The sequence below is a fragment of the Salvia hispanica genome, chromosome 3, assembly GCF_023119035.1.
Source record: "Salvia hispanica cultivar TCC Black 2014 chromosome 3, UniMelb_Shisp_WGS_1.0, whole genome shotgun sequence".
Taxonomy (NCBI): domain Eukaryota; kingdom Viridiplantae; phylum Streptophyta; class Magnoliopsida; order Lamiales; family Lamiaceae; genus Salvia; species Salvia hispanica.
In genome coordinates this window covers 43796050-43808758 of record NC_062967.1, presented here as the reverse complement: position 1 = coordinate 43808758, position 12709 = coordinate 43796050, and the positions used below count along the sequence as shown (strand labels likewise).

The 12709-nt window shown below is 36.5% G+C and overlaps 2 protein-coding genes across 2 annotated transcripts; both read left to right on the top strand.

Moving 5' to 3' along the window:
- The first annotated feature begins 1521 nt into the window (after positions 1–1521).
- On the top strand, positions 1522–4464 carry LOC125212299 (violaxanthin de-epoxidase, chloroplastic-like). Its single transcript, XM_048112422.1, has 6 exons — positions 1522–1676; positions 2342–2636; positions 2716–2885; positions 3022–3118; positions 3206–3597; positions 3857–4464. The coding sequence occupies exons 2-6, from the start codon at positions 2361–2363 to the stop codon at positions 4368–4370; spliced, it is 1449 nt and encodes a 482-aa protein (XP_047968379.1). The 5' UTR covers positions 1522–1676; positions 2342–2360; the 3' UTR covers positions 4371–4464.
- A 4402-nt stretch (positions 4465–8866) lies between these two features.
- LOC125213114 lies at positions 8867–10620 on the top strand. Its single transcript, XM_048113480.1, has 4 exons — positions 8867–8967; positions 9064–9246; positions 10009–10197; positions 10300–10620. Exons 1-4 carry the CDS (start codon positions 8959–8961, stop codon positions 10351–10353), a joined length of 435 nt encoding a protein of 144 aa, XP_047969437.1. The 5' UTR covers positions 8867–8958; the 3' UTR covers positions 10354–10620.
- The last annotated feature ends 2089 nt before the right edge of the window (positions 10621–12709 follow it).

Here is a 12709-nt window from a genome sequence, read left to right as displayed (position 1 = left end):
ATTTGACGGAAAAGTTAACTTTGGACCAATTGTGATCCAAATTGAAATGTTTGGGACCCAAAAATTCAAAAGATAATGTGCAGGACCAAAATTATAAAATGAGCATATGTTCAGGACCAGTTTTGGCTTTTACTCTTAGGTTAATATATGAAATTATTCCTCTTCCAAAAGGGAAGAGAGAATAATAGAGCATAAACTTTTAAATTTATGACAGGAAGTAAAGTAAAAAAGAACTTTTCTATAATATTTTATTTTATTTTTATTTTTTATTTACTTTAATCTTTATGAGTCTTTGCAAAATGTGAACTATTTTCTTATTAGTTCGTCACATGAATTTTTTAATTTTAAAGTAGTTATTCTCCATTAACATTATTTACATTTTATCTTTATCTTATTTTACTAATTATACATGAAAATTCGTGCTAAACTAAATGTTCATACTTTTTAGGGGACCGAGAGAGTATTTTTTTAGTTCTAATACTTTTCAGGGGATAGAGTATTTTTTAGTTCTATTATATTTGTAGTAATATTTCTAGTACCAGTGTTCAACCGTGGTAATTACGTCAGTACATACAAAATATTTCAACAATGTTTCAATATAGTACAAAAAATTTTAAGTTTACATATATCATTCAAAAAGTTTCATTATTATTCAAATTAATACATTCCATCTAAATAAATTTAACCCCGTTAGTTTTCTTAATTATTATGTTTAATCCTATTCAATAATGGATAAAAGAATTAGAGTTTATTGCAATTTATCTCCGTGCCATCTATATTTACTGTGTTACATGTTTCTAAACTAAACCACAATCATAGCAATCAAAACTCATAAAATGCAACTGGATTAATCACATATGAGCATATATAAACTTACAAGTTTAGCCATATTTAAAATACTACTCCCTTATTCCATTGCTCTGTAAAAATATATACAGCCAAATAGAATAATAATATGTTGACACACACATCAAACTGCAATTTAATTGATTAAGAAGCAAAATATAAGCACAATGTTGAAAAATTCCACCAACTTCTACGAATCAAAATTTAAGGTTTGAATACTCTCGAATCAAAACTATGAATCAAAAATTTGAGTTGGAATACTCTCAAACCAAATCGAATTGAAATCCCTATTAAATTTGGTGTGTGGGAGTATAATTTATTCAAAGACCACCAAAATATTTAGAGAAAATCAAAGTTTACCTGTAATTAGAGGGAAAAGTTATCCAGATTTTTTGGAGCGAAGTTATCTCCTTGAGGTAAAATTCTAGTACTATACTGATATGTTGGATGGATTATGGAATAGTTAAAGAACTAACGGCGTTAAATTTATTTAGATGGAATGTATAAATGTGAACACTAATAAAACCTTTTGTACGATACATATAACTTTAAAACCTTTTGTATTTAATTGAAACATTTTTGAAATATTTTGTGTTTAATTATCCCGTGTTCAACACTTCAATTGTAAAATTACTTAAACCCCTCCTGTCAACGTTGCAGGGCTCGTAACCCCCCTTATCCATCTACAAATGAATTCAACTCCACACGTCGCCTCTTTTCCCCTCCAAATTTCTAATCCTTTTCTCCCTTTCACGGTTACTATAATCTGTTTGCTCAATGCCCCAAAAAGGGATGCACAAAAACGGTCATTCTTGCTTCACAAATTCAAGGTTTGAGGTCCTCTCTGCTTTTTTGTTTCTAAATTGATTTTGTTTTAGTTTACACTGTTTATAAGTTTGGCATTTCTCATATTTACCACACTTAATATGTTTGTGCTTTGTTAGGTGCGATTATGACATTGCCGTGTGAGAGCTTGTTTTAGTTTGAGGGACTATTAGAAATTGTGCAATGCTGGTATTTAATTTGATTAAATTGCTGAAAAAATGTAATCTTTGAGTGTCCCAAGTGATTTGGCTGAGTAATATACAATTCAAGTTCTGCTTTTTTGGAAGTTTTGTTTTTTCCCCTTTTTTCTAGTGTATACATTTACAAGTGACTTGACTGAGTAATAACTATTGATTTGAACAGTTAAATGCCATAATTCACATACTTGAGGTTCTAGATTATCTTCACATTTAATTGTCCTTGTGAGAGGATATATGTTCAAGATTGGCCTCACTGTTCAGTCTAAAACTATTCCAAAATTCATATGCTACTGGAGTTTTACTTTGTTTGGAGAAATATGAATAGCAATCATGATTTTTATTGCTACGTTATGTCACAAACAATCCCGATGCATACATTGACTTTTAACGAGAAATTTGGTGACACATTCATGCTTGGAGCTATTGCTTGAGTTGATAGAAGCATATCTAAAGTGATTGATCCAACTCAGGTAGCGTTCAGCGTGAACCATGGCTTTTCCGCTATACTCAGGAGTGCTTTCCAATGGCGAAAGCAAATTATTGCATGATAAATCGATGCTAGCTAGTTGTAAAAGATATGGCTGCAGTAGGGCTAATCTCAACGGCAATCTGATGGTAAGAATAGGTTCGGGTAAATGGAGCCTCCGGTACATGAAGTTGTTAAAAACTCGTCAGTTTCGTGAAGGTTTGGGGTCGCGACAGTCACCACTAGAAACGGGTAAAACTCCTTCAAGCCGTGGTGGGATTTGCTCGGTTATAGCTGAGGTGATGAGTCCACTTCTTGATGCGTTCTGAAAGAGTTCATGTTGTTACTTTCTGTTTTGACAGATTTCAGTTCATGTAGGTGAAGAAGAAACTTCATTTACTACCAGAGGTTGCAAGTCTTGAGTTTTGGAAGAAACGGAGCTATGTTGAGGGAGCAGCGGTTGTAGTGGCGTTAGCACTAATGATGAGTCCCTCGGCTGAGGCTGTGGATGCATTGAAAACTTGCACTTGCTTATTGAAGGAGTGTAGGTAATGAGATTTTCACGTTTCGCCTCCGTTTTACTAGAAATACAAGCACAAAGTAGTGACATTCGTACAACATTATACGACTATGCCATTTCCCTGTCTCGTGATTATTATTCACGAGCAATGATGTTGGATACAGGATAGAGCTTGCAAAGTGCATCGCTAATCCATCATGTGCTGCTAATGTCGCGTGTCTCAACACCTGCAACAACAGGCCCGACGAGACTGAATGTCAGGTAACTTCCAACACTAGCCATAAATGTGTGATGTCTTAAGCTTTTTCTCGGTTCTTACTAGTATTTTCTGATCTTTGTGTATCACAGATAAAGTGTGGAGATTTGTTTGCCAACAGTGTAGTGGACGAGTTCAATGACTGTGCAGTCTCGCGAAAGAAGTGTGTGCCTCAGAAATCTGATCTAGGCGAGTTTCCCGTGCCAGATCCAGCTCTTCTAGTGCAGAACTTCAACATGAGCGATTTCAACGGGAAGTGGTTCATAAGCAGTGGTTTGAATCCTACGTTCGACACTTTTGATTGCCAGCTGCACGAGTTCCATGCCGAGGGCAGCAAGCTTGTCGCGAACTTGACATGGCGGATCAAGACACCGGACACTGGCTTCTTCACTCGAACAGCAGTCCAGAACTTCGTCCAAGATCCTAAATACCCGGGGATATTATACAACCACGACAACGAGTTCCTTCACTACCAAGATGACTGGTAATTTCTGTCTCATCAACATTGATGATTCGGATGTGTTGTCCTAGTAGTAAAGTGGTCTAAATATTAAATGTTGCAATTAATAAAAAAAAGATACTCCCTCTGTCCCTTGCTAAGTGATTCATATTCCTTTTTGGGATCCAAGCTAAATGAATCACTAACAAAACTCATTTTCTTAAATCTTGTGCCGAAAAGAATTGTTTCATTTAGTGAAAGACGGAGGGAGTAAAAGATTAATGATTCTGAATGTTTTGAGCAGGTACATTCTATCAGCCCAGGTGGAGAACCAACCCGACGACTACATATTCATCTACTATCGCGGTCGGAACGATGCATGGGATGGCTATGGAGGCGCAGTTATCTACACCCGAAGCGCGGTTTTGCCAGAGAGCATCGTGCCCCGTCTAGAGACGGCCGCGAAGAGCGTGGGGCGCGACCTGAGCCAGTTCATCAAGACGGACAACACGTGCGGGCCGGAGCCCCCCCTGGTGGAGCGGCTGGAGAGGACGGTGGAGGAGGGCGAGGGGATCATCGTGAGGGAGGTGGAGGAGATCGAGCAGGAGGTGGAGCAGGAAGTGGAGAGGGCGATGGAGACGGAGACGACGTTGGTCCAGAGGCTGGCGGAAGGGTTCCAAGAGCTGATCAAAGACAGAGATTACTTCCTGAAAGAGCTGAGTAAGGAAGAGATGGATCTGTTGAATGATCTGAAATTGGAAGCAACTGAGGTGGAAAAGCTGTTTGGTGGAGCTTTGCCTCTCAGAAAATTGAGATGAATGTGTTGTATATGGTGACTACATTGATTTTATTACCATTTTGTTTCAAGACTAATGTATAGTTCATACTCCGTGATAAATTATACTCCTACTCCCTTGGTTCCCTGAAAACAAGATAGTTTGACTGACACAGATTTTAAAGTAAAATTGATAAGAGATAGAAAGAAATTTTCTTAAATACAAATTTTCAATTTTTTAAAAAAAGGAAAAAATGTACTATTTTTAGGAGACAGAGGGAGTACTATAGATGACGTTCAGTTCGTTAGACAAGATAATAGTGAGATACAATATAAGATAAGTCAAAATAAGAATTTTTTCAAGATATAAATGGTTATAAACTCCCTCCATCCTAAGGTAGTTGAGTTTAGAGGTGTCAAATGGGCCGGGCCGACCCAGCCTGGCCCACCAATGAAATGAAGCGGGCTTGGGCTGGGCTTAGTAGGTTAAACGGGCTCCAATTGGCCCTTCTTCAAACCCAGGGCCCACTTAAAGCCCGGCCCAGGCCCAGGACCAGCCCAGGCCCAGGGCCAACCCAAGCTCGGCCCAGGACCGGCCCAGCCCGGCAGAATCTCAATTTTATAGTATATATTCTTAATTATGTGAATATATTTGTTTTTTTCATATCATATTATACATATTATTTATTCTATTTAGTACTCCCTCCGTCCCGCTTAAGATGACACGTTTTCCTTTTTAGTTTGTCCCAACTAAGATGACACATTTCCTTTTTTGGTAACTTTCTCTCTCCAATTAATACACTCAACCACTTTTTCTCACTCCTATTAAAATATCCATCTTTCTTTATCTCTCTACTTTAATACTTACACTCACCTTCTTTCTCTCCAATTAAACACTTTAATCAATAACTCCTAAAATCCCGTGCCGGCTAAGCAATGTGTCATCTTAGCCGGGACGGAGGGAGTATTAAATAAATTATCTAATCAATCTAAATCAAAACTTATATTTTCAAATTTTATTTCCATGGTTATATAGATTAATTGTTAACTACTTTTCCTTTTAAAAATAGTGTATCTTAGAATTTATTACTTGATTTATATAATTGAAGAGATTAGTTTCATATATAAAGTGATTGATTAGTCATTTATATTTATGTGATATGTATAAATATGTATTATCTATTATGCTTTATTATCTTACGTGTATTCATATCTTTTCTATTAATTTATTACTAGATTGCATGTTGTTTTATATTTATATATTTTAAAGATAATCATAGATTTTATTAATAATATTATGCAAAAAAATCAATTAATTTAATTACTAACTTAAGTCAACAATTATTTAAATTTGATTTCCAATTACATTTGATTCACATAGTTGTAGTTGATTTGCATAATTATAGATAGTAGTTATATTTGATTTATTATTACTAGTAATATTTAAAATAGTTCCATAATAGTAGCATATCATATGTAACTACTAATTTTGTGGGAATAGTGGGATTATAGGAGCAAAATTAATTTATATGCGTGTAATTAGTTGATTGATTAACCTATAATTATATTACTCCAAACCATAACATTGTTCAATAATTGCTTTTTTTCATAGTTCTATAATTTATTATGCATGCAATGAATGTAAGTATAATTTTATTTAGCCATTTAATTAATTAGCAAACTAGGCCCGGCCCGGCCCAGCCCGACCCACTTTCCAAATGGGTCCGGGCCCGGGCTGGGCTCATTAAAAATACCAAAACCCAGGCCCGGCCCGGCTCGCTTCAGACATGGGCCTGGGCCTAAATGTCAGTGGGCCTCAGCGGGCCCGGGCGGGGCTGGGCCGGCCCGGCCCACTTGACACCTCTAGTTGAGTTGTATTTCTTTTTGTGTTGTCCCAAGATAGTTAAGTCAATTTTTTTGGCAAAAAGTCTATCTTCTCTCATTCTTTATTCTGTCTTTATCTCTATTCTATATCCTCTCTATATCCTCTCTGTTACTTTACTCTCTCCACTTTAATATTTCTATATCAATATCTTAAATCACGTGCCCAAAAAATATCCCAACCACCTTAGATCGGAGGGAGTACAATGTAGTATTGGCAATTGTGGAGATGAACCAAAATACTATATACTCCCTCTGTCCTCCATTAAATGTACTTTTTCCTTTTTTCCCTGTCCGCCACTAAATGTTCCATTTCACTTTTACATATTCTGGCCAATGAATCTCACATTCCACTAACCCATTTCACTCACATTTTATTATAAAATTATTATAAAAAAGTAACACTCATGTTTCACTAACTTGTTATACCAATTTCTATACAATGTCGACCAATTTCTTAAAACTAGAGCCGGTTAAATATGAGACATCTATTACCGGACGGAGGGAGTAGTTATATGGCTAGCTCATCCACACGCACATTTATATTACAAAACTAATACTATATATGTCCACTTATACGCTTGGATTTTTGCATTGTTTTAAGGTCATTATTTGGTCCGTTTTGAGTGTCAAAGTTGCATTAAATGTCCATTATTTGCATATATTATCTATCTTGATATTTTGACGTGTTTTGTGAAAAAGGTAGAAAATAAAGCCTAAAAAGATAGCAAAAAGTCGAAGATGGAAATTTAAAGTATTCAAGCCAGCTAGCGGTCCTCCGGTCCGCTGCACCTATGCCAACGACCACTGGCTACCATCGACCATTGCCCCTATAGCGGCCCGCTTAGGAAAATAAAGCTGAAAAGATGAACACGCCCAGCGACCGCTGATCGAGATACAAAAGCTATGAGATGATTTGCAGCGACCGCTGAACAAAGTGCAACGGCCCACTGGAAAAATGCGGCGTACAAAATTTTCCCTATTTTCTCTCCAATTTGCTGAAGATTTACCATATTATGTGGCACGATTTTTGGAGCTATAAATACCCCATCAAGCTTCATCAATGTAACCTTTTGCTGCATAATTTTCATAGCATAATATTTTAGAGTTCTTTCCATTGTGATCATTGCTGAAGGTGGTTGAAGAGTGGATTCAAGAGAAGATCAAGACCACAAGATTCAACATTTGGGTTCTATTGCTTTAGTTCTTATTTTTTCTATGTTTTCCCTACAAACTATTCCCTCCGTCCCAGTTTAGGAGTGCAATTTAGTTGGGGCACGTGTTTTAAGAAATTGTTGGAGTGTGTAATATTTGAAGTGAGGTAGTGGTTGTTGGAGTGTGTAATAATTGAAGTGAAGCAATGAAAAGTGAGACCCTTTTGACTTTTTTATGTTTATGATTTTGTTTTGTTTTATTTTTATAAAAGTAACGACATTTGAGTGTAAATTTCATCAACAACGAGGTTAAATTTTATGTCCAAATATGGTAAATTCTAAATGAGACTCTTAAATTGGGACGGACGGAAATGGCAAAACATGACACTTAAACTGGGACGGAGGGAGTATGTGTTTAGATTATTTCATCATGTGTAATTAAACTCATTGAATTCTTAGGATGTGTTAGTAACGACTTTTGTTTATATAAACAAGATGACTCATTACTAAAAATTGAAACATCTTGATCTCTACTTTATTATCTCTTTCTTACTTTATTATCTTCACTTAACACATAAAATTAAGTTGCATAAAATTATATGCCGTCCAACGATTGAATCATCTTCATTGGAACGGAATGAATAGCTTTTTTTCACTTTTAAAATATGGTTGACCACCTTTTTTTATATCTTTTTTCTTCAATTTATTCACCTCCATTTAGTAATAGGTGCACTAATCCAATTAGTAATAGTCTATTCACTGAATCACTTACCAATTCCATGTTATGCTCATATTATTATTAGAAAGAATACCAGTACTGGAATACCAAAAAAAATTCTTTTTTAAGACCAAAGCACATCGTTTCTATGACAAATCTTAGATGACGTCTGATTTCCTAGATAAAATAATACTAAGATGCAATTTAAGATTGAGTTGTGAGATTATTTTAGTTATAAGGGGGTTAGCTATGACCAATTTATCTCAAGATTATCCATCTAGGATTGAATTGTAAGATTGGGTCTCATTAACCAAGCACACTACATATTTAAGTCGGGATACAATCTTGTAAACCGAACACCCCTTAATGTATTAAAAAACTCCATTACTAGACAAGAATGATACTTCTTCTATCACAGCTAAGATGACATACTTTCCTTTTTGTTTTGTCTCAATCAAGATGACACATTTCTACTTTTGGTAATTTTCTCTCTCTAATTAATATATTCAACCATTTTTTTCTCACTTCAATTAAATATTCAGTTCTCTTTCTTACTCTTTTTAATACTTACCCTACTCTTTCTCACTCTTTTTAATACTTACCCTACTCTTTCTCTCTCCAATTAAATATATTAATTAATAATTTCTAAAATCCCGTGCCGACTAAGAAATATGTCATCTTAGCCTTAACGAAGGGAGTAACGGTTTTGAAAACTATCTTAGCAATTAGCATGTTCAATGACATTATGAACAGAGCCAAGCAGTCACATCCCCACCACAACTGAGAGAAGATTTAAATCAAACTTGGAACCCCACTGATTTTTGTACCCATCACATGACCATAACCACCCATTTTCTCTCTCTTGCAGCATTTCTCTCATGGGCGCAGTAAGTACCAAAACTTTCAACATCTTAATTCTTCATCAACACCATCACTTTGTTTTTGGAGATGTTTGTTGGCCTAAAGTTGCATGTGTTTTATAGGAAAAGTACAGAAAGAATGGACAAATTCCGGCTTTTGGTGACTGGGAAAATGCCAATGAGCTGCCCATAACCCAGTATTTCGACTGCGCTCGGCAGGCTGGCTTGCTCCGCTGCAGCTGCTCAGCTGATTGCAGCCGCGTCAGTGACAATGCTCCTCCACTTCTTACCGTTCCTCACGGCAAGGTTGGTTTCTCTTCTCTATCCTTCGCTCAACCTTTACACCGTAAAAACTAGAGTAGTGATATAGGGAAATCACTACTTAAATGCATAATTAGAGAACAAGAATTTAGTTCACTATAAAGGCGTTTTCATTTACAAACACAAATTTTAAAACACGGAGTGAACCAAAACGACATTATAGTGAACTAAATATTTCACAAAATAAATAATTCATAATAAATTATAGTGAACTAAATCGCTCTTATAGTGAACTAAATTCGTGTTCTCTAGTCATGCATTTAAGATTAGTTATCAACAATGACATTCAAACAACCAAAATGCAGAAACTTCATTTCCTCACCCAAATTTAAGATTAAGATATATAGCTATAGATGGACATGGACTTATATTGATTGAACAATCTAAAATTTGGACTTAGACAATTTAAACTTGAACCAATATTAGTCCCCTAACAAATAAAAATATGTCAAGTTAGAGTTTTGCTTGTTAAGTTTAGAGAAGAATGAGTTGAAATACAAAAATAGTTACTCCATATTTGTTACTTATAGTAAAATTGTTTAACAATGCATTGTACTTGCATGCTAGAGGATGTGGATTTCATTGAATAGCCTTAAATTGGCTCTACAATGCCCACTTGCACATATGAAAATGGTAGGTAAGATTATAATGCTTCCACTCCAAAACCATCAATGTACGTCAAGAATAGAGCTGTCAAACCGGCCCATGTTAGTTGTGTGTTGTGTATGTCTTAAAAATTTGTCTCAGGCAACAGGAGGAGTGAACAAGCAATCAAATGATCAGCAAATGAAGAAAGTTAAGCAAGGTGAGTTAATGATTGAACCAAGAAATCAGCATTTTGCTCACTCAAAACAGGAAAAATCCTCAGTTTCTGCTAAACCTGTGGATGAAGATCTCTATAAGATCCCTCCCGAGCTACTTGTAAATTCCAAACGAGTACGTTTTCCTTCCATTTTCTACAATAAATAGATTATGCCAAGTTTAATTTGTAAGAAGAAGCATACGCCTCATACTCATAGTTACTTCTACCTGTTACAGAAAAAAATGATGGGGTTCTTCTTCAAATGCATGGTACCTCCTTGTGCAGAATGACTTGAGCTCAAGTAATTTTTATTGAATGGAGAAATTTAGACTCAGCTACAAAAAGGTCGTCTCGTCTCGTCTCTACAGTTTTCATAGAATGACTGAGTATGTAAGATTATCAAAAGAATTTACAATCACATTTCATTCATCATTGTATTTTGGTACCACAAATTTAGCTAAGTAAATTGTGCAAAGGCGGGGCCAATGTAGGTAAAGTGGCCTTTCTAGGTTGAGTTACCATTTATGAGAAATTGGTCCACAATTGTCATTTGTCAATGCTAGTGTTAGTGGCATCAAAATCACTTTACTCTCTATTCAACAACCTGCACCCTCAACCATGCATGCATTCTGTCTCTAAACTACTCTTCTACATTAAATGCTTAAGTATCACCTTTGGCAATTGGCACCGTCACTGCTCAATATCCTGAGCATGGTGTTGCAGATGGAAGAGCACCTGTTCGTGTCATGCCTGCGTATGCATATACATTGTATGCAAGCATTCCGAGCCGTGTACATGAGGTACTACTATACTTTAGAACCGAGGGAAATTAATAAATAGAGTGAAGACCGTAAATTACAATGAAAACATATAAAAATTAGTAGTCGAGTCAAAGAAAATTCCTTTTCGCAAGACAAATTACGCCATTGGTAGTGCTTTCAGATTGAATTGTCCCAAAGATAAAACGATTTTCTGCTAACGTGTAGAAGCAACAGAAAGCCACTATACTTTTGAGCAAACAAACTTCATACAAGTAATGAATGCGAGAGAACTTTTAGAGAGATGAAGATGTTGTTTGTGTTGTGTGTTCTTTTCTCCCAAAGTTCATCTATTTATAAGCTAGAAAATGTGACATAAAAAAGTGTACCATCAAGATACCTAACAAAAGATTTGGAGGTACCACAAAAGATTTGGAGGTTCTCCTTCTATTCTTAAAATTTTTCCAACATTCCCCCTTGCAAGATCAAACCAACATAAAGAAACATAAGTATGAATGCAGACACCTTGCTCAATTCTCAAGAAATAATATTGTATTTGGAATAATAGTTGAGGGCTTTAAACCTTCCATAATCAACATCATCGGACATATCAACGGTCTGGTGTACCTGATGTCTTGAACCATTCCTCATTGGTGTAAATTTAACACAATATTATTCATAAACTCATTAGTTTTCACATTTGTACCCTTTCTTCCAGCCATAGAACACCACTTTGGGTTTTTAAGTGATTTACTCTTTGAAACAACTCGCCCTTACTTGTCACTTACATAGGTGATTTTTTCCTTAAGTATCCTACCATACTCTACCTCCTAAAAAGAATCATTAAAAGTCAAATACTTATAGTGTCTTGGCTACCACAGTGTATCACTACATACTCCCTCCATCCCCGTCTATGTGAGACGTATCCTTTTTGTGGATATGTCAGCCTAAGTGGGAGATTTCCTTATTTGGAAACAATTAACTTCCTTTTTTCTTACTTTTTCCTCTTATCTCTCCTACTTTACTCTATATTTTTATTCTACTTTTCTCTCTATTTCTTTTACCTAGTTTATTCTTTTCTTATTTTAATATTTCAATCTAAATCTTAAATTTCACTACCTAAATTCTTATGCCAAAATAGAATTGTCTCACTGAAGATGGGACGGAGGGATATTATATCTTCTAGGATGATTCTAAGCTACTCGTCTTCTTCCACTACTTTGGCCAAAGCAATAAACTTGCATCACACCCCATATTGATCACATACCCACTTAGAGGTCACCAAACCGAACCGGCTCGGCTGAAATGGCCCGGAACCGTCTCCGGCGGTTCGGAACCGTGGCGACGGTTCGAAACCGGATAAGGTTCGGCGGTTCCGACGGGCCGGTTCAGGTTCTCAAGAAATGAAGAACCGTAACCGGCGGGTCGAAACCGGCGGTTCGCCGATTCCGGCAGGCTTTTTCAGGCGGCAAGTGGTGGCAGCGTAGGGTTGCAGGCGTAGGGTGGCAGAACGGGCAGGAAACCGGCGGTTTCTGTCAGAAACCGGCGACCAAATCGCCGGTTTGGTCGGAAACCGGCCAGAAACCGCCGGTTCCGGCAGCTTTTTCAGGCGGTCAGGCGGTCAGGCGTAGGGTTGCAGCGTAGGGTGGCAACCGGCGACCAAACTGCCGGTTTTGTCGGAAACCGGTCAGGAACCGGCCAGAAACCGGCGGTTCAGGCGGTAAACCGACCGATTTCAAAATTTTGAATTTCAAATTTTTTTTATTTTTTTTATTAAATCTGATTTTTTCTCCTATAAATACCCCTTCTCCCCTTCATTTTTATTCACCTCATTCTTGTGTTAACAATGATTTCTCTTCTCAATCTCACAATTTCTCTCATCTCTGTC